Source organism: Euprymna scolopes, chromosome 17 (genome assembly GCF_053919585.1).
Source record: "Euprymna scolopes isolate OS-2025 chromosome 17, ASM5391958v1, whole genome shotgun sequence".
NCBI lineage: Eukaryota > Metazoa > Mollusca > Cephalopoda > Sepiida > Sepiolidae > Euprymna > Euprymna scolopes.
Genome location: NC_136498.1, coordinates 94893785 through 94913211, shown reverse-complemented (window position 1 = coordinate 94913211; position 19427 = coordinate 94893785). Strand labels below are relative to the sequence as shown.

At 34.1% G+C, this 19427-nt stretch overlaps 1 protein-coding gene across 6 annotated transcripts in view; it reads left to right on the top strand.

Moving 5' to 3' along the window:
* The window catches only part of LOC145296850 (mutS protein homolog 5-like), a 1881756-nt gene that overhangs the window by 1513941 nt on the left and 348388 nt on the right, over positions 1-19427 (top strand). For all 6 annotated transcript variants that reach the window (XM_080142982.1, XM_080142983.1, XM_080142984.1 and 3 more), the window contains one exon: positions 7625-7763. In XM_080142982.1, the coding sequence (XP_079999108.1) occupies positions 7625-7763 (139 nt within the window). The remainder of the gene's footprint in view (positions 1-7624; positions 7764-19427) is intronic.

Here is a 19427-nt window from a genome sequence, read left to right as displayed (position 1 = left end):
TACAAAACCGATTTTCTTAGAATAGTCTTAGGAGAGCTACAATCAAAACAGTCTGGCATTAGAAAAGATGAAAAAGTAAAATAAATATCTGCCTTTTCTATCAGAGTTTAAAAAGTAAAAAACTATTAATGTGGTTCTGTGTGCTATTTTTTCTCCATAATACAAGCTGTCCATACATTTCAGTGTCATTTGTGTGCGCGGGAAGGGGAAGTTGCTCATGCAGTCATTCTGCACACAAATCATAATTAATTTCATTCTTACTCGCCATTACAGAAATTTGTTTTACCTTGCAAGTTTGTCTTACATATGAATATTAGGTGGATAATTGAATTTACATTTTTAGAGTAATTTGATCTATTTCAGTATATTGGGCATGGTTGTGATCATACTGTAACTGTACTATATATATTAATTTCATTATATATATATATATATATATATATATATATATATATATATATATATATATATATATATATATAATGTTGTGTTTATTTTGGCAGTGTTTAGACAGATGTTGTTAAAGACCATGGAATTACTTTTTTGTTCAAATTTTTTTGTGCCGTCTTGTTTCTAAGATAAGGAAAGGATCCCAGTTTGCAAGAGATTTAAATTCCCATAGATCATAGTCAGAAGAGTTTTTTTTTTTGATTTGATCTAATGTGTTTTATTTCTATTTATACAAGTTGTAAGCTGTGTTATGGAAGGATTTACTATTATTTAGTTCACAAATTTATGAAATATATTTAATACACAATTTGTACTAAAGCAAGAAAATCACCAAGTAAAACTTATAAAAGTAATTTTGTAGTCTTTAACAACATCAGTCTAAAGAGATATAATATAAATATTTAAATGGAAAATTAATTTCATATTCTAATTTGTTATATTTATTTACATAGAAAAGTCCATATCACAACTTCATACAATAATTGTTGTTTGTAAAATAACATTGCTTTCTTCTTTTTTTTTCAAGTCACTCTAAACAATGCACACTGCTATTGAGGTGCAAGAGATGACTGTGATTTAGAGGCCATATTCATAGGCCATCTTACGTGGCAAGTTGTCTAGTGAGATGCTTGGTCACATTACATTTAAATTTCTGCGTGTTGGTACATTCAGAGGAACAGGAAGCAACAAAGGGATTCCAATTCAAGGAAAAAAGTTATTTATCCCGGGATCTGGAAGGCTCTACAGTAAACGAGTGGAATTTTGTTGCTGCTGGGTTGGTTTGCATAATTTACATTGATTAGGGCACATGTGCTGCGAGTTCATCAAAACACATTCAGTTGTAAAACAAGCACAGGAATGCAACATTGTAGTGATGGGACAGGGACTAGAGCTCGGTAAACAGTGTGGGATCAGGTTAGGTTTACTTTTGGACCCCATCCATGACAGAGATAGAAAAAGCGAGAGAGCGAAAGAGAGAGACTAGCGATTGGTGCACCAGCACAGATCTGGCAAAAATATTCCATGCATGAGCAAATGGTGGCCTTGTAGAGATATGGGATACTGGCAGGTATAATAATTTTTCTAGCCTGGTAGAGGGAGATGACCTTCTTTCTAGCAGACTTCCAAAAAATCATTCATCAGATGATGATACTGGGTCCAGGTATGGTTTCTGGCCCAAAGCATTAATACCTTCATTATCATGAGATACTGCGAGTAGTCAGAATGCTCCAGTAGTATCTCTTCATTTTATAAGATTTTGTTCACTGAGATTAGTCAAGAATGCAGAGGTTGATTTAGTAATAAAACTTCAGCATCCAATCCTCAACGACAAAAAGGTTTTTTAACTTAATGGAACAAATGACAATAGCCAGATGTTTGGTTGTTAACATTGAAAATATGAGCTGATATTCTACATGCGATAATTTATGTTTATGTGAAAGTTTTAACAAAATGAATTGTCTTATTGCTGATATTGAGAGCTTTATTGCCAGTCTCACAACATATTTTCAAAGTCTTAGTAAAAATACCCAGGACTTTGTTATATCTCCAAATGTAAAATATACTCACATCCAGTAAGAATATGTTTGAGGCTAACAGTTTTTTAAACTGTGTTACATTTCTGCTTATTGCTTATTTCTCAAAAATGTAAGTGTATAAAATATAAAGATGTGTGTTTGTTAATAAATTTCTTTTGAGAATTTCTCACTTCTGATCATACCCTGTCAATACGATCAACAGTTAGCAAAATCCCACTCCTTTGTTGTGCCAAACGATTTTCTACTCTAATAACTTCTTTCCTTGGATCGCATGATTTGGAATTGTTTCCCTGCTCCTGGCTCATCAATCATACATACAGAAATTAAAATGTAATTGGAACAAATATCTTTCTGTTGTATTGCGGAACAACAGTGAAAATAAGAACAATCAAGTCGAGGTTCGGTTAAGGAACAAGTGTATTAACAATAATGTACAAAGATAGGAAAGCGTGTATATCTGCTAGGCACTCGGCTAGCAGTGGAAGTGCAGTCACATCTCTCTCACCAGTGTTGGAATTACTAGCGCTATTTATAGTGCTAATCGGTGTAAATTCCTCTATTCAAGGAAGGCCGGTATAACATCCCCCTTTGAAAATATTCTGTCTTGGATTAATAACGTTTTTGTTTTGAGTTCACCCTAATCAGTTCTGTTGATTTCGTTTTCTGTTTGATCTTCTGTTCTCTGGAGCTGTCTCTGATATGGGCACATGAAAAGTATCAAACACTGTGACCATGATTGAGCGATCTGGTCACCTCACTGTTCGAGTATTTTTACTGAATTTAGTTAGTGTGACGTTTGTGCACGAAGTCTGGTCCCTTAATCATGTAGACCATGTTGCCTATTTGTTTCTTAACAATGCCGGACTCCTAGAAAGTCTCATTATTTTTTGTGAATCTTGGATAAGACTCTTTCACCAACTTTATACCGTTTTCTTTATTATCAGTTTTTTGAGGTTTGGCCTATCCTGGTATGATAACAACTTGTGAAAAATCGATCTAACCTTGCGTCCGAACATAACCTCAGCAGGTGCCTTCGACATTTCGATGTTTGCATTCGAAGTGACTCTGTAGACTTGTAAAAACTGTTGGACTGACTTATCCATCGGCGACACACTAGCTTTTTTCAGAGCTCTCTTGAATGTGTCAATCAATTTCTCTGCTTGTCCATTACTTCTTGGGTGGTATGGCGGAATGGTTATATGCTCGATTAGATGATCCCCGCAAAAATGTTTAAATTCAGTAGACGTAAATTATATTCCATTGTCTGTAACAATGCAGTCTACTACTCCAAACCTAGGGAATAGTTCATACAGGAAGTTGATAGTTACTTCGGATGTGGGATTCTTACACTTTAATACTTCCGACCGTTTAGATAGGTTGTGTACAAAATGAGATAGCAGAACCCATCTAGCTGTCCTGCAAAATCTAAATGAATCCTAGACCAAGGTCGGTCCAGTTTTTCTCACGATCCAAATTGAGTTGGAGGAGCTTTCATAGCTAATGCACATCCTCTACACTCCCTGATTTTTCCTTCTATATCCTTATCCATGTTTGGCCAATAAACGAAAGAGTGCATAAGGCTTTTCATTCTTGATATACCTGGATGTCCTACATGGAATTCCTTGAGCATTCTTTTCTGTAATGTCACAGGAATTACAACCTTGTAGCTATATAACAGGACGTTATCGCAAATTGAATAAATTTCTTCATCTAGTTCGTTATTGTTGATCCTTTCTTTCGTGTGTATAATAAATTCGTCCACCTCTGCTTTACTCTTAATCTCATCAATCGTTACTGGAAGTTCTCTTATTGTGTCACATAACATTTTTTTACTTCAACTTCTGCTTGAATAGCTGCTATTACCATATCCTCCAATGGTTCTGTCTGCTTAGGTATTGACCTCGATAACCTGTCTGCATAACCAAATTTTTTAGATGGTACATACTCCATTTGAAAATTGTAATTCAGAAGTATGGTACCCCATCTTTGGAGTCTATTCGCCTTATGTTGTGGTAGTCCCTTTTTCAATCCAAGAATCGTTAATAATGGTTTGTAGTCTGTTTGTAACAGAAATTGTCTATTATGTAGGAAACAATGAAATTTCTTACCGTGAATATAATGCTTGGCTCCTCTTTTTCGGCGTGCAAAAGTGATCGAGATCAATGTGCTATGGGTTTCACTTTTCCATCATCCATTTTGTGTAAAATGCATGCTCCTGGCATCGCTTGCAACTATAATTTCACGCTTGGGATTATAATGTGCCAGAAACAAGTCAGACGTTAAAGTCTCTTTAATTTCCCGAAATGCTTCTTCACACTCTTGCATCCAGACCCATTTTTGGTTTTTCCTTAACAGTTCATTTAAAGGCGACCTTAGTTTATGCATATTTGGCACAAATACATTGTAGTAATTTGCCAAGTCTTTGGAAAGACGTAATATTTTCTAGCACAGGCATATTCTTTATTGCACTCAATTTATCTTTATTCTTCCATGTTTATTGATGATTTGCCCCAAGTATTTTATATTCTCCATGAAAAATGTACATTTTTTTCTATTTTGCTTTAAATCCATAATCCTCGATCCTTTTGAATACTTAGTTTACATGAGCTTTGTGTTGTTCTTTGCTAGCGCTTTTCGTCCAGGTACCCTACTGCGAAATCCAACCCATTTAACAGAATGTCCATAATTTGCTGAAAAATCGCAGGGGGCAACTTTGACCCGAAAAGGAAGTCTGTTAAACTTCTACAATCCCTTATGGGTATTAATACATAGCAGCTTTGAACACTCCTCATCGACTGGAACTTGTAAGTACGCATCACTGAGGGCGATTTTAGAAAAATATTTCCCTCCACTCAGTTTTGCAAATATCTTTTCAGGGCTCGGAAGAGCATAATGGTGATCTTGTAATGCCCTGTTTAAGCCTGTCGTGAAGTTGGTGCAAACCTGAATCTTCTTACTCTTCTTTTTGATGTAAACCGTTGGTGAAGCCCACTCACTGTGATCAATTTTTCCGATGACACCCACGTTTTCGGGTCTTTCTAATTCACTGTCTATCTGTTCTATAACAGCATATGGAACATTTCTTTTCTTTCTGAACACTGGCTGTTCATTTACTTTTACGTCAAATTTTGCTACTGCTTTTGTACGCCTGGGAAATTCTCTTTTAACTCCCTCTTAAGTTTTTCTGCCTCCACATTCGAATCCTCAACCTTTTGGCAAAATGAGCTTAAAGGCAGATCCCATAGTCTAAACTTTTCGAACAGATCAGTTCCAAAGATGTTGTTTGATTTTTGCATGACAAAACTTCTTGCTTTTTCGGCCGTGTTCTGGAAAAAATATTCGTCAATAATTCTCCTTCAAAGGTAATTTTTTCGGCACTGATGCTTTTCGCCGTTTTATATGATTTAATCATAAGTGGGTCTCCCAAGCCTCTTCCATGTCTGTACATTAATAATGGAAATGTCAGACCACTATTAAGCTGTAACCTTACTTTCTTTTTAAACATTTTGACATGTACATATTTCCGCATATTTTGTTCCTCAGGCTCAATTTTCGTAAGTTTAATGAATGTCTTTCTACCAGATTTTTGTCTATAATGCGTTGCTTTATGCCCTTTCTGGTGGCAGTTGTCACATTGTTTGAATTTGTAGGGACACTCATTGTGCCAATGTTTATTTCCATACCTCCAACATGGTCCAGGTTGATCTTTTCCTTGTTTCTTTCTCTGGTTATTTTTTGAACTCGAATTTTTCTTTTGATGGATCTTTTTAATATGCGACGCTCTGCTTTCCTTTATGTTACGACTGTCTTGTTTCAACACTATAAACCGTTCACAGTCTTCCCCTAAGTTTTGTAATTTTAAATTTGGTTTGTTTTCAAGTTTATATAAAACCCGACGCCTGATTTCGCATCTGACCAGGTACTACAATCTGATATAAAAATATCCTCATATCATCTATAGTACTGGAAGAAAGTGACATCGTCTTCTGGATTATAGTTGAGATTTTCAATAGCGGCCCACAGCTGTTTGAGAAATACGTTATGATTATTGTCCGCTTTAGTTAACTGTGTCACCTTCAGAATTTTTCTTTGTTCCTCCTGTGTTTTCATCAATATTTCCTCGAAGTGTTTCTGTTGTTGAAGCATTTTTTCTTCAAGTGCTTGTTTAAATCTCTCTCCTCTTTCTACTTGTTGTTGAATTTGCTGCTTTTGCAACGCGAAATTTTGCTCTGATTGGAATTGGTACAATTCCAACAGTGAATCCTTGAATTTCGCATCCATCATACGAATTCAGTTTACAATTTCCGCTTGTATTAAGAAATATTCCTGAGTAAAAAAAAAAAATCAACCAAATTTTCTTTCCCAGTTCTTTTATTTGAAGAACAACAGTTTAGCAATTCTTTTGTAACTTAATTTGTTGAACGCTATATTTCTAGTCTTACTAGAAACAATCCAGCAAAATAACATTTGTGTAACATTTTTTTATTTGCATGCGTTTTTACGTAGCAAAATTCGTATGGGAAATTTTCTATTGTTGTTTTTTTTTATCCTCTTTGCCTTTTGCAAAAAGTGACTTGATTCTTTACGTGTTTTCTTAGCACAAATGACGTACGCAAATAATTATTTTTCATGGTGTGTCTCTTTTTCTCTTGACAAAGTCAAGCATGTTTGTTTTTTTCAAATCCTAGATGTTATTGAAATAACGATAAGCTTACACGGTATTTGCTAGTTTGTTTTGGACATTTAACTTTGCAGAAGAAAAAGGAAAAATGGCTTCTGGCGAATAAAAAATGAATCCTTTTTCCCTTTCTAAAACACTTTTTTACGAATCTTTATTCCAATCACTTTTGTTGATTTTCTGCAGTGACGGTCGTTTCGATTCCTTGTCGCCAGTCTGTTGTGTTGTGGAACAACAGTGAAAATAAGAACAATCAAGTCAAGGTTCGGTTAAGGAACAAGTGTTTTGACAATAATGTACAAAGACAGGAAAGCGTGTATATCTGCTGGGCACTCGGCTAGCAGTTGAAGTGCAGTCGTATCTCTCTCACCGGTGTTGGAATTACTAGCGCTATTTATAGTGCTAATCGGTATAAATTCCTCTATTCAAGGAAGGCCGGTATAACACTTTCTGACTCCACAAAGAATCTGCCTGTTATCATAGTAGCTCCTTATGCTTCGATGGCACTATGCCTTGTTTGGAGTGAATAAAATAAAATTTAAAAAATGAATTCTGCCAACACTAAGCCACCAAGTTCAAAACAATTGGTATATTTTCGTCTGAAATTTTTTTTTAATCATACTAATACATTATTTCACATTAAACCACTAAAGTTAAGAACCGTTGAGCTTAGTCAGTAGAAGATGTGTGAACATTTGGAAATACTAGTTTTAACCTGCTAAAATCAGGCATATAATGAGAGAACTATACGTCCTCGGACAAAATTTCTGTTCTCAAGAATGTGGCAAAGCTCTCTCTGAAGCATGCAGATAGTTAATTAGAATTATTATTATTTATTTAATAAAATGTATGGACAACAGTTTTATTCTTTAACACTTTAGTTATTGTAAACTTTGCAAATTCTGCTTTTGCTTCTGCAACCTCTCTTTAGTATTCTTTATTGTTTATTTCTTTTAAGAAATTGGTTTCTGAGACCATTAAGGGATCTAACAATCCTACAGCAACGCCAGAATGCCATTGCTTATTTGATGAACGGGCGCCATGTTGAAATTGTTCACAATCTTGAAGGATGTCTGAGACAGATTAGAAATGTTTCTGTAAGTATTAATCAATTATTTTAAACAGTTTCACTTCATATTCCTCCTCACAGCAATTCTATATCAATATACTGAGATACTACAGAGCGAAAGGGAAAAGTTGTTATCTTCTTAAAGTTCGAGATAAGTGACTGATCCCAGATGGACATTGACTAGAACTATTTCAAATAATCTTGAAAACAAAACATATAGTCAAGTCTATGAGATCAATTGCTTTATGCTACCCAGACTCTAATCATTACTTTGACTCTGAAACATAACATCGAATGTTCCAGATTTTCTTTTTAAGAATATAACTTGGTTAAAGAACAAAATAAATTGTTTTGATTACTCCCCCCCCCACATGTTGGAAAACTCTTCACCTTTTAATGACCCTTCAATCTCCCAACAAAAACTACAAACAAAATTTGTTATGAGTATACAACCTCCATGAAAAGAAATTATTTTCGTCCGTAATTTTTTATGGAAGGTGTACACTTATATATAAAAAAGAAATTTAAGTTTGTAGGAGGCAATACAATGCAAAGATGTAACGGATAGACACTGACTGAAGCAAATTAAGATATAATATTAGAACAAGCTGTGTAGTTTAACCTTTATGAATCGAGTATATGCTTCTGTGTGTGTATGTATGTGTGTGTGTGTGTGTATATATATATATATATATATATATATATATACCGTTAGTCAACCTTCTAAAATCAGATGTATTTTATTCATATTTTTATGAAGTACATGTTTCATTGAATAGTGGAAGCCCACTAAAGAACTCTCTAGAGACAAAAATATATTTCTCAGAAAATAGTTGAGAAGATTGTTTGGAATGTAAAAGTATTTAGTAAGAAACAATTTTGATAAGAGGAAATGGAAATATTTAAAGTTTGCAGAACCATAAGAACCAAAAGCATTTAATTATTGCAGTGTTTGCACCTATCCCAAAGATAAGCTATTAAATCCAACCTATACATGTTGAATCAGTCTTATGTCACTGTCTTTTATGGTTGAAAAATTCTGCAGTTATATTTTCAAATTTTCGTATTTAGGTTCACTTATGAGATATTTTTCCAAAATAGTTATAATAAAAGAACAGCTTGAGATTTAATTAAATTTCCATATTTTCTATTAAAAGCTCTTAAAGCGTAATTTATGGAACTAAAACCATGTACAAAACAAATTAACTTTCACGTAAAACACATAAGACGTGTAATCATTTATGTAAATAAACAATTATTCAAATCTTCATAAGTAGATTTCTGCTCTAAGTTTTCTTCTTAATATTTTAAATATTTTATTGTTATTTACTAGCACAAGTCAATAGGAATTATTAAATCTTATTTTCTAAGATGTTTGTTAAAAGTTATTCATCCCCAAAAAATGCAATTTTATAGAACAACTTCAATTATAAAATATATGCATTATTTTTGGCATTATTCAACTTTGTTTTTTAATTAGTTGGGTACATAACTTATCAATTTCAAAATATGTATTATTTTATATATCTTTTTCAAATAATCCTCATCAAACTTAAATCATCTAACTATTTATTGATAAAATTAATCCACTTTCAAAATCATGTATGTTTGGTTGATGAACCAGGAGCAGAGAGACAATTCTAAAGCATGCGATCCAAGGAAAGAAGTTATTAGAGTAGAAAATTGTTTGTGTCATGAGTATTTATATTGGCAGGGCATGATCGAAGTGAGAAATTCTCAAAAGAAATTTATTAACAAACACACATCTTTATATTTTATACACTTACATTTTTGAGAAATAAACAATAAACAGAAATGTAACACAGTTTAAAAAACTGTTAGCCTCAAACATATTCTTACTGGATGTGAGTATATTTTACATTTGGAGATATAACAAAGTCCTGGGTATTTTTACTAAGACTTTGAAAATATGTTGTGAGACTGGCAATAAAGCTCTCAATATCAGCAATAAGACAATTTATTTTGTTAAAACTTTCACATAAACATAAATTATCGCATGTAGAATATCAGCTCATATTTTCAATGTTAACAACCGAACATCTGGCTATTGTTATTTGTTCCATTAAGTTAAAAACCTTTTTGTCATTGAGGATTGGATGCTGAGGTTTTATTACTAAATCAACCTCTGCATTTTTGACTAATCTCCGACTGTCTCCATCAAATAAAAGAGAATATATAAAAATAGAATTCAAGATAAGGCCCTAAATGCAAGTGTGAATATGACAATCCCACTGAGTGACCACAATCTAACAAAGTCAAGAAATACTGCTGGAGCATTCTAATTACCAGCAGTATCTCATGATAATGATGGTATTAATGCTTCAGCTAAGAAACCATTCCTGGACTCAGTATCATCATCGGATGAACGATTTGTCTGCTAGAAAGGTCATCTCTCTCTACTAGGCTAGAAAAATTATCATACCTGCCAGTATCCCATATTTCTACAAAGTCACCATTTACTTATGTGTGGAATATTTTTGCCAGATCTGTGCTGGTGCATCAACCACTAGTCTCTCTGTCTCTGTATCTCTCTCTCTTACTCTCTTGCTTTCTCTATCTCTGTCATGGATGGGGTCCAAGAATAAACCTAATAGATCCTACACTGTTTACCGAGCTCTAGTCCCTGTCCCATCACTACAATGTTGCATTCCTGTGCTTGTTTTATAACTGAATCTATCTTTCCACCCTCAACGAAACACATTGAAAATTACCACTATATAAGTTTTTGAGTGTGCTGAAAATGAAAATAACATTTAAAATTTCAGAAAACAAGTAGTCTCCAAGATATGAAGTAATTACAGTTTCAAATATTAAGGGGTCACTTTTCTATATTAATTAAACCTAAAATGAACACCCACTTTATAGCCACCTTTGTCATTTTTTTTAGGGATGGTGTTTATTTGGTAATTGTGGTCTGGTAAATCAACACAAAACCTACCTTAAAAAACTTGTTTTCTATGTTTTCGAGTGTGCTGAAAACAAATATCAAATCAAAAACAGTATTTTTCCGGGTATGATGTAATGTAATTCTTTATGTTATAAGTGGTGGCCATTGTTGTATGTGCAAGCATGCATATTTTGCTTAGTACCTAGAAAAATACTTATTTGCAGAAAATTTAAATACGATATCATTTTCAGTACACCCGAAAACCTATAGAGATAAGTTTTTTAAGGTAGGGTTTGTGTTAGTCTACCAGGCCACAAAACACCACCCCTAAAAAACGGACTCCTCAAAAAAGATGACCATAAGATGGGTGCTCATTTTATGTTAAATTAATAGAAAAGTGATCCCCTACTTTTTGAAACAATATTTTTTTCATAACTTGGAAACTCCTCATTTCCTGAAATTTTAAACATTGTTTACGTTTTCAGCACCATCCAAAACCTCTGATAGTGGTCATTTTAAAAGATTTTTGGAGAGTAGAAGAATACTGCACCTTTACCAAAACATATTATGTTTGCAAAAAGTGACAAAAATAGACTCTGGATGATAGATTATCTCCTTAACGTGCGACCTTAAGAGTAAATTTTGCATAACCCACTACACAAGTCATATCATTACCTTTCTAACGTGCCTTCATTTGTTAAATTCTGATTAATAGTTGCTGAGATTTGGAAGTTTAACAGTATAACAGTCGAGAATTGGTAGAGAGAAAAAAAAACAAAGAAAGAAACAAAAAATTCCACCGTTTCTTACTTTAAATTCAAGAAACGCTGACACTAAAATAATGGAGACACTAACTTGACCATCCTATCTAACCGGCTCTAGACCTGGAGGTTGTGATACAGTTTTGCCAACAAAGAAAATTGATGGCAAAATCGATGAAGTGCTCAATCTGCGGCCAGGAATGCATACAAGCCAAGCAAGCAAGCCTCATGGATGGGTACGACTGGAGATGCAGCAACATAAAATGTCGCCGTTGGACAACTATTAGGACAGGGACCTTCTTTGCCAAATTGCGGCTGAAGATTGCCTGCATGCAGAAAATTATTTACCTGTGGGCTTAAACGATAGCGACTACAAGAAACCTTCAGCACAAATGTGGCTTGCGGCCATGCCACACAAGTGTTGATTGGAGGAATTTCCTGCGAGACATTTGTCGGGATTGCTTTCTCTGGAATCCCCAGCAGATAGGAGGTCCAGGCCATACATTTGAGATTAATGAGTCCATCTTCAACTGCCAAAAACATAATGTTGGCAGACTTCTAAACTGGTCTGGGTCTTTGATGCCAATAAGGAAGGGTTCTTAGTGAGCGAACCAAATAGGAATACTGAAACCTTCCTGCCACTAATAAAAAAAATACATTCTGCTGTTAAGGGGCATATAGCAAAGTGGGAGGAGAGGGGTATCACCATTTAACGGTGAACCACAGCCTTAACTTTGTAGATCCTGAAACACAGGCAACAACAAGTCATGTGGAGTGGATATGGAAGGAATCAAAGGAGTGCAATAAACAAGAATGCAGAAGCAACCGGGCGCTTCTGGATACATATCTTTTAGAATTCATGTGGAGACAAAAATTTGGTATAGAGCCGTTTGACTCCATATTAACTCACATTGTGAAAGCTACCCGGTTGGTAAGGAGTTTCCTATCATGTTCGCTATCTTATCGCCATCCGCTTTGTTGTCTGATGCTGTCCAAAAGTCTGAGGAAAATATATCCTCCTGAGAAAAATGTTTCTGGCATAACAAAAAAAATTTCCAACTACTCGCAGGGATTCGACAAAAAAAAAAAATAGTTTTGTTTGTTTTTTACACAAATACTTGCCAAAAAAAAAAAAAGTTTGTTTCACTTTTTCTAAAATATTAAAAAAAAAAAAAATTTTTAATCGGACAAAAACAAAAAGTTACTTGAAAAAAAAAATTTCTTTTTTATTAAAAAACTTTTTGCTTAAAATTTATTTATTTGACACAACAAAGACATTTTCTTCAAACAGTTAATAAAATATATAAATGGACGGTAGGTTTTGCTTTTTGCTATTTTTTTCTGTTAATGTTTCTGCATTTAAAATTTTACTTTATTTTTCTTTTACATAGCATTGTTATTATTTAATCGGCAACGCTTGCCTTTATCCAGCTGTTGACGTCATGCTCCGGAGAAATCCGAGCTGAATGCTGAGTTACGTATGGTTTGTTTGTATGTGTGAGTTTGTTTTTTATGAACACCAAAACGGCTGTGCCGATTTTTATGAAATTTCACATAAATGTATTTCATCTATCTGGCAGTGTTCTTAAATACGTTTTGGATCAGGATGTCATCGATAAGTCTCCATAATTGATAATTAAAATAATCTGATGAAAGAAGGAACAGGTGATTTTGACCGAATTTAACACCTTATGCAGTCTAACATCGCAAGTGCATTTGAAAAGTTTTATTACCGCACAAGAAGAAAGGCCCGCCATATAAAATCAACACTAGGTTCTTTTATATGACAGAGGCGAGTTTAAAATAATTGTTTTTGTTTAGGTATTTATTTGCTTCTCCACCAAAGCAAATTAGGCACAAGGCCGTTTTTAATGTGGGGTAAGACCAAGGTCTTATATGTGGGGTTGGTATTTATTTGCTCCCCCACCGAGCAAATAAGGCACAAGGCCGATTTTTAATGTGAGGAGTGAAGGGGAAATGGGGACCAACTCCCCGGGGAGTAGGGGAGCTGGATAGTGACAATTGGTATGAAGGGTTCCCCCCTACATTGACCAAGGTCTTATATGTAGGGTTACCCCCACATATGGTCTTTGCTTGCAGTATGTATTTATTTGCTTCCCCACTGAGAAAATTAGGCACAAGGCCGTTTTTTAATGTGGAGAGTGAGGGAGGGGGGAGGGAAAAGGGGACCAGCTCCCGATGGGTGGGAAATGGGAGCTGGATAGTGACAATTGGTATGAAGGGTTGCCCCTACATTGACCAAGGTCTGATATGTGGAGTTACCCCCACATATGGTCTTTGCTTGCAGTATCTGCCAGAACAGATACTACACTTTGAGATATTAAATCTTTTATTCATGTTAAAAAAATACAGTCAAAATCAACGATGAACAAAAAACTTAGGCACATGGCCAACTCAAAAGGGGGGATTTTGGGGGTCGTTGGTCATCCTTGTCACTCCAGAACTGAACAAAGTCAAAAGTTTCTCCCAGCTAGTATCTTCTTTCACCATAATACCGCATTCACCCTTTCATATTGGGGGACGTCCTACTTAACTCCCAATTTTTAAAACATTTTTTATTGACGTGTAAAAACAAAAAAGATAACAATAAAATGGTACAATAATTCATTTGTGTCGAGAGCGGGGGGAAGAAAAAACAAAAGGTGATTAGTAGGACCCTCCCAACCCCGTCTAGTTGATAGACTGCCCGTTCCACTGGGTTTGTAAAAGGAACCTTGCTTCTGCAGTCTCTAGGTGGGGATGTCCTCTAGATGGGGGTGAATGGAGAAAAGAAATTTTTGTGGGTAAGGGATGGAGGTTAGTTTGTATTTCTTTTTCTCCAAGATGGGTAAAATTTAGAGGAAGGGGTGAAAACAAAAATTGCAGGTAAGAGGGGATGGGGATCTTGGAGGCTTCCTAATCGGGGAGGGATGGAACACACACTCAGCTAGCTGAGAGGCTACTTGTTTAATTTTACTTTACAGAACTGCGCGTTCCACACCTAGGCGGGGAACACGTATTCAAATTTGGCTCCTCTTCGTACACACAGACTTGCCACATGTATCCATCTTCTGTCAAATGCCGCGCGATGCAGCCTTCTTCTATCACATCTGATCTTCACCCGTAGTTGGTGTTTAAAGAAAGCGATCAGATCTTGATCAGAAAAAGACAACACCCCCCGGCAACCTTGCAGACGCGACGTCCAAATCACCATTCTCGCCACGGCCAGGATCGTAATCCCGGCCCAAAGGCCAAAAACAACCGAAAAAAGGCAAGCCTCTTTTCTATGATTATTTTTGTTTAGAGCATAATTGAATCATAAAACTTGTCTTTTACATTTTAAATTTTAATTCAAGCTATTATGTATAAAAATAATTTTATAAAATAAAGAGTTGTTCTCTACACTGTAATGTAAACAACAATGTATTGTGGACTGTGGGAAGGCACGTGAAGCTTCCTCCAGGTGCACCGCAGTGGATCCTCAACTAGAGCAGGCAATCAATAGATTTGATTGAGAAATGAGCGATGTCACTGAGTTCAATGACAATAAAATATGGGAGTGAAGTTTACTTTGATTATCATTCAATCCCTAGCAACGTTAGGTCTCCCTGGTTAGTGTGTGAATATATATATATATATATATATATATATATATATATATATATATATATATATATACACACACATATATATATATATATATATATACATATATATATAACTATTTCATTTACTCACATAAATTTAATATACAAAAGTATAGATTTATGCGTAAACTTTAAGTATTTACTTTAAAAGTGCTCAATACGTAGGTAGAGCTAGTTAGTAATTTATAAAATGTATATAGCAATTAAGCTACATTGAATATTCTGCGTTTCATCCACTATAGGATTCGTCAGGCTTATGCGCGAATTCTGTGTACACATAGGTATATTTATATATATATATATATATTAAAAAAAAAAAAAAAGGAAGGAAAAGATCTACCTTAAACCACTAACCTAGTTCTAAAACAGATCCTTTGTTCGATAAAATGCATGCCCATTGGCTGATAGGAAGGGGTGCGGTGGATACTAGAAAGCTGATTGCCTAACTAGAAATCCTCAACATATATAAAAACAAGAAGCAACCACAGAATTCGCGCATAAGCCTGACGAATCCTATAGTGGATGAAATGCAGAATATTCAGTGTAGCTTAATCGCCATATATATTTTATAAATTACTATATATATATATATTATCAATAGTTTAATATTGCGGGACTAGAACTATTGATGTTTTTTTATATGAACCACCTTAATGCAAGGAAAAGCTCTTATAAATTATAAAATCATGAAAAAAAAAATCTCTTTTATTTCCCATTCAATGCATACAATAGTTTCGATCTACCACCAAGAGATTTATCATGTTTACAATCTATGTATTTATCTTTTCTTGCTAAGTCCATTACCAGTACTTAAATATATAAAGTAATAAAGTGGTAACCTCCACAGAGAACCTTTGTTACATTCCATATTCAGTTTTATAATTCGTATTATTTTAGTTTTTTTTATATCATAATAAAGTTATTGAACTCCATACACATTGCAGCATATTAATGCCATGTAGAAATTCTTTACCACGATCTTTAAGTCATTCTAGGAGAACTGAACTGCAGCTAAGTTTTCCTAATTTTTTTAATCTGCTGCAACTCATCATAATGCAGAAACCAGCTTCTTTTAATAGTCTGATGCTTTCCACTCATACCAGCACTCAAACAAGTGAACACAAAAACAGCTACTCTACTGTTAAATACTTCAAATGTTTCTGAAATTCTTTCCGGAATGAAAAGGTTACTATATAGCTCACTTGCATATATATATATATATATATATATATATATATATATATATATATATATATATATATATATCTATATATATATATATATATATATATTATAATATATTATAATATATTTTAAGCCCCCCTCTTTGGGTAGAGTACTATCGTAAATAATCTCACCCGCTACTTAATTGGCTGAAAATTTGAAGCTCGTTGTTTGTTTGTTTATGAACAGGCGATTTGAGCACTATAAAAGTGGTGGCGGGTGTCTATTTAAATAGATATTCTGATGAGTTATTTATGGGCATCGATTCCATGGTCGAGTGGGAGGACTACCGACTGTCAACACTATGGTTCTAGGTTCAATTCTTGGCTTGGGAGAGATACTAGTCTAGCGGCACTGGTGAGTTGTGATACAACGAAAAGGACTGTATGTCGATGACTACAAATATATAAAAAAAATATATATATATATAAGTTAAGAAAAATAACTCAGACCAACATTCTAGCCATTAAACTTTATAATTTATTTCATCTTGCTGACAATGAGATTCCTTAGATGCCATCTTGGTGCTACTTAGAGTGGGGTAAGAAGAATTGGAACTGAGGTGTTTAGCATTTGTCCTCGGAATTAATTCTCATTTTTCAGTTAAAAAAAAAACTACCAACAATTGAGTCACATATAAGAAATCTTAATATTAGCAGGATGAGATAAATTATAATATTTTTCCTTGATCTGTATTACATATAGCTCTCTTACTCAAGCTTTTCTCAAATCACTTAATCACTCTAAATCTTCTTGAATGGCATTTACCCTTTATAAATGTTAATTTCAATTAAATTCTTGCTGCGATTCATGCTAGCTAAGGAGTTTGTTCCTTGCTAATGGAGTCAGAGATGGTTTTGTGGCTGGGTCCGAATCTCTCGGCGGTAATTGTGACTCCCTGCACTGATGATTCCCAAAAGGATGAAACATTAGTCTGTAGGTTTTAAAAATAATTATATATATGTATATAGAAACTTAGTCATATCTTAGAAAACATCATTACGTAAGTTTAATTTGAACGTTTAGAAAACCGAATAATTTCATATAGTTTTTTTTATTCAATGATTAAAATTATTATTTTTTTAATGATATTTATCATTTAATAAAAAATTATATAGTATTGTTCGGTCTTCTAAATTATATACTCCTTTCAGCGTGCTTATAGTTACTACCAACTCTATCTGAACAGCTATACATTCAGCCGAGACATTATATCATATGCATATTATTATTATTATTATTATTGGTTACTTACCTACCATCCCTCACAAGTATGATGTGACACAAGGTAAGTTTAATATGGAAATTCCAGAATTTTTACAGGATCATTTACGAAAATGTAACTGTCTTTTCATCACTACCCTTCCCTAGTCACCAGAATAACCTCTCTCAAAAAGAAATATATTTGTTTGTTTTATTATTTCTTATTTTCTATATATAATATATTTTAATGGAGATTTGATGTTTGTTTGTTTTTCCTAAGCACATCACAAATCTCTAAGTTATTATGTCATATTTCCGTTCTCAATAATTGTATTAAATGGTAGGAGTGTAATTAAGCTGAAAAACATCATCCATAAACATTTAATATGAAAGTATTCGATTACTTGCAAATAGAAGGTTTATTAAATAATTCATTTTTAATTTATTAAATGTAATTCAAGTTAGATACTTCTATAATGTTTGGTGATTTTCTTAATGTAACAAGAATGGGCTTGGGACAAAGAAGGATAAATGAAAACTTAGTTTAGAAATCAATTTCCTAAGGCCGTCCAACACATGCCAGCATGTAAAATGGACATTAAACTGATGATAGTGTTGTGTGACAAAGGTGAGTTTCATAGTGGGGGGGGGGGCACATTATCATATATTCGATGGGGGTGGGGTAGGAAGCCCTTAACACTGGTATTGATCCTACAACTGTTTATATTGTATCAAATATAACTGTTATGGCCATTTAAGGTCAATTCACTGCAACTGCATCATAATAATTATATAATCCATGTCGTTAGAAATAGAATGGAAAACACTTGAATATTCAGCTAGATTGTGTATCTAAATCTGGTTTTCATTACCGCCATCTTGTCACTTGGGGAGACATGTTTATCACTGAACACCATTTCTTACACTTCATAATTCTTCTAACTTCTCTCTCTTTCATTCCTTTCCCCTTCGCTTTCATCATCCTCGCCTGTTCTTTCTATCTACTTTTCTTTGTCTACATATTCTATATTATGATTGTTGTTGTCACCTTTCATTCCCATTTTGAGTGTGGACTCCACCAAATTCATCTCCAATACCTGAAGACCTTAGTATGTATCATATTGTGAGGATATTGTCAGGTTTTTATTGATGCCGTCAAGTGTGAAAAGCAATTCATCCGGCCGTTATCCATTATTGGGATGTATATAAAGCAATTATAACACTACTACAGATATCGGCAGTTGCATTAATATCCTCGCCTATAAACATGCTTACTTAATACAGAAATATAAATGGGCACCCTTTTGCACAGCACGACTTCTATTACACATTAATATGATTTGTAAGAATCATTAATCCTTGGATGGAATTTCCTCATCGGACACGCTTTTCGGCTGTTTGCAACATAAAACCTAAGTTGTTCATATCCAGAAAAACGCATTTTTACTCTTTCTATTTATATTAAATTTGATTAGAGATCCTGCTATTTTAATCCATTTTGGGATATATATATATATATATATATATATATATATATATATATATATATATATATATATATAAAATACTGACATGCTGTAGGATTATAGATAGTATAATACTGTAAACCTCAAGTCCGAATAAATATTAGTATCAATATTTATACAACGATCCCAAGCACATAAAGAAAGCTTAACATACGAGATAGAGCAATAATCTCTATATTAATAAAGTAGCTGCAGCGTTCAAAATAGACTTCATAGCTTAGTGTGGGATGCCCTTTTCTCTTCCCTGCAACCAGTTTCCCACAGAAGAGACATAGCGAGCCTGTCCCTGCTTTATTGTTATTTTCATGTCAGGTTCTCATCTGAACTGCAGTCTATGGTCCCCCCTCGCCAGACTTTCACGAAAAACACTCGTCTAGCCCAAACCGCTATCAACAATTTCCCACACTCTTTATCTGTGCCTAC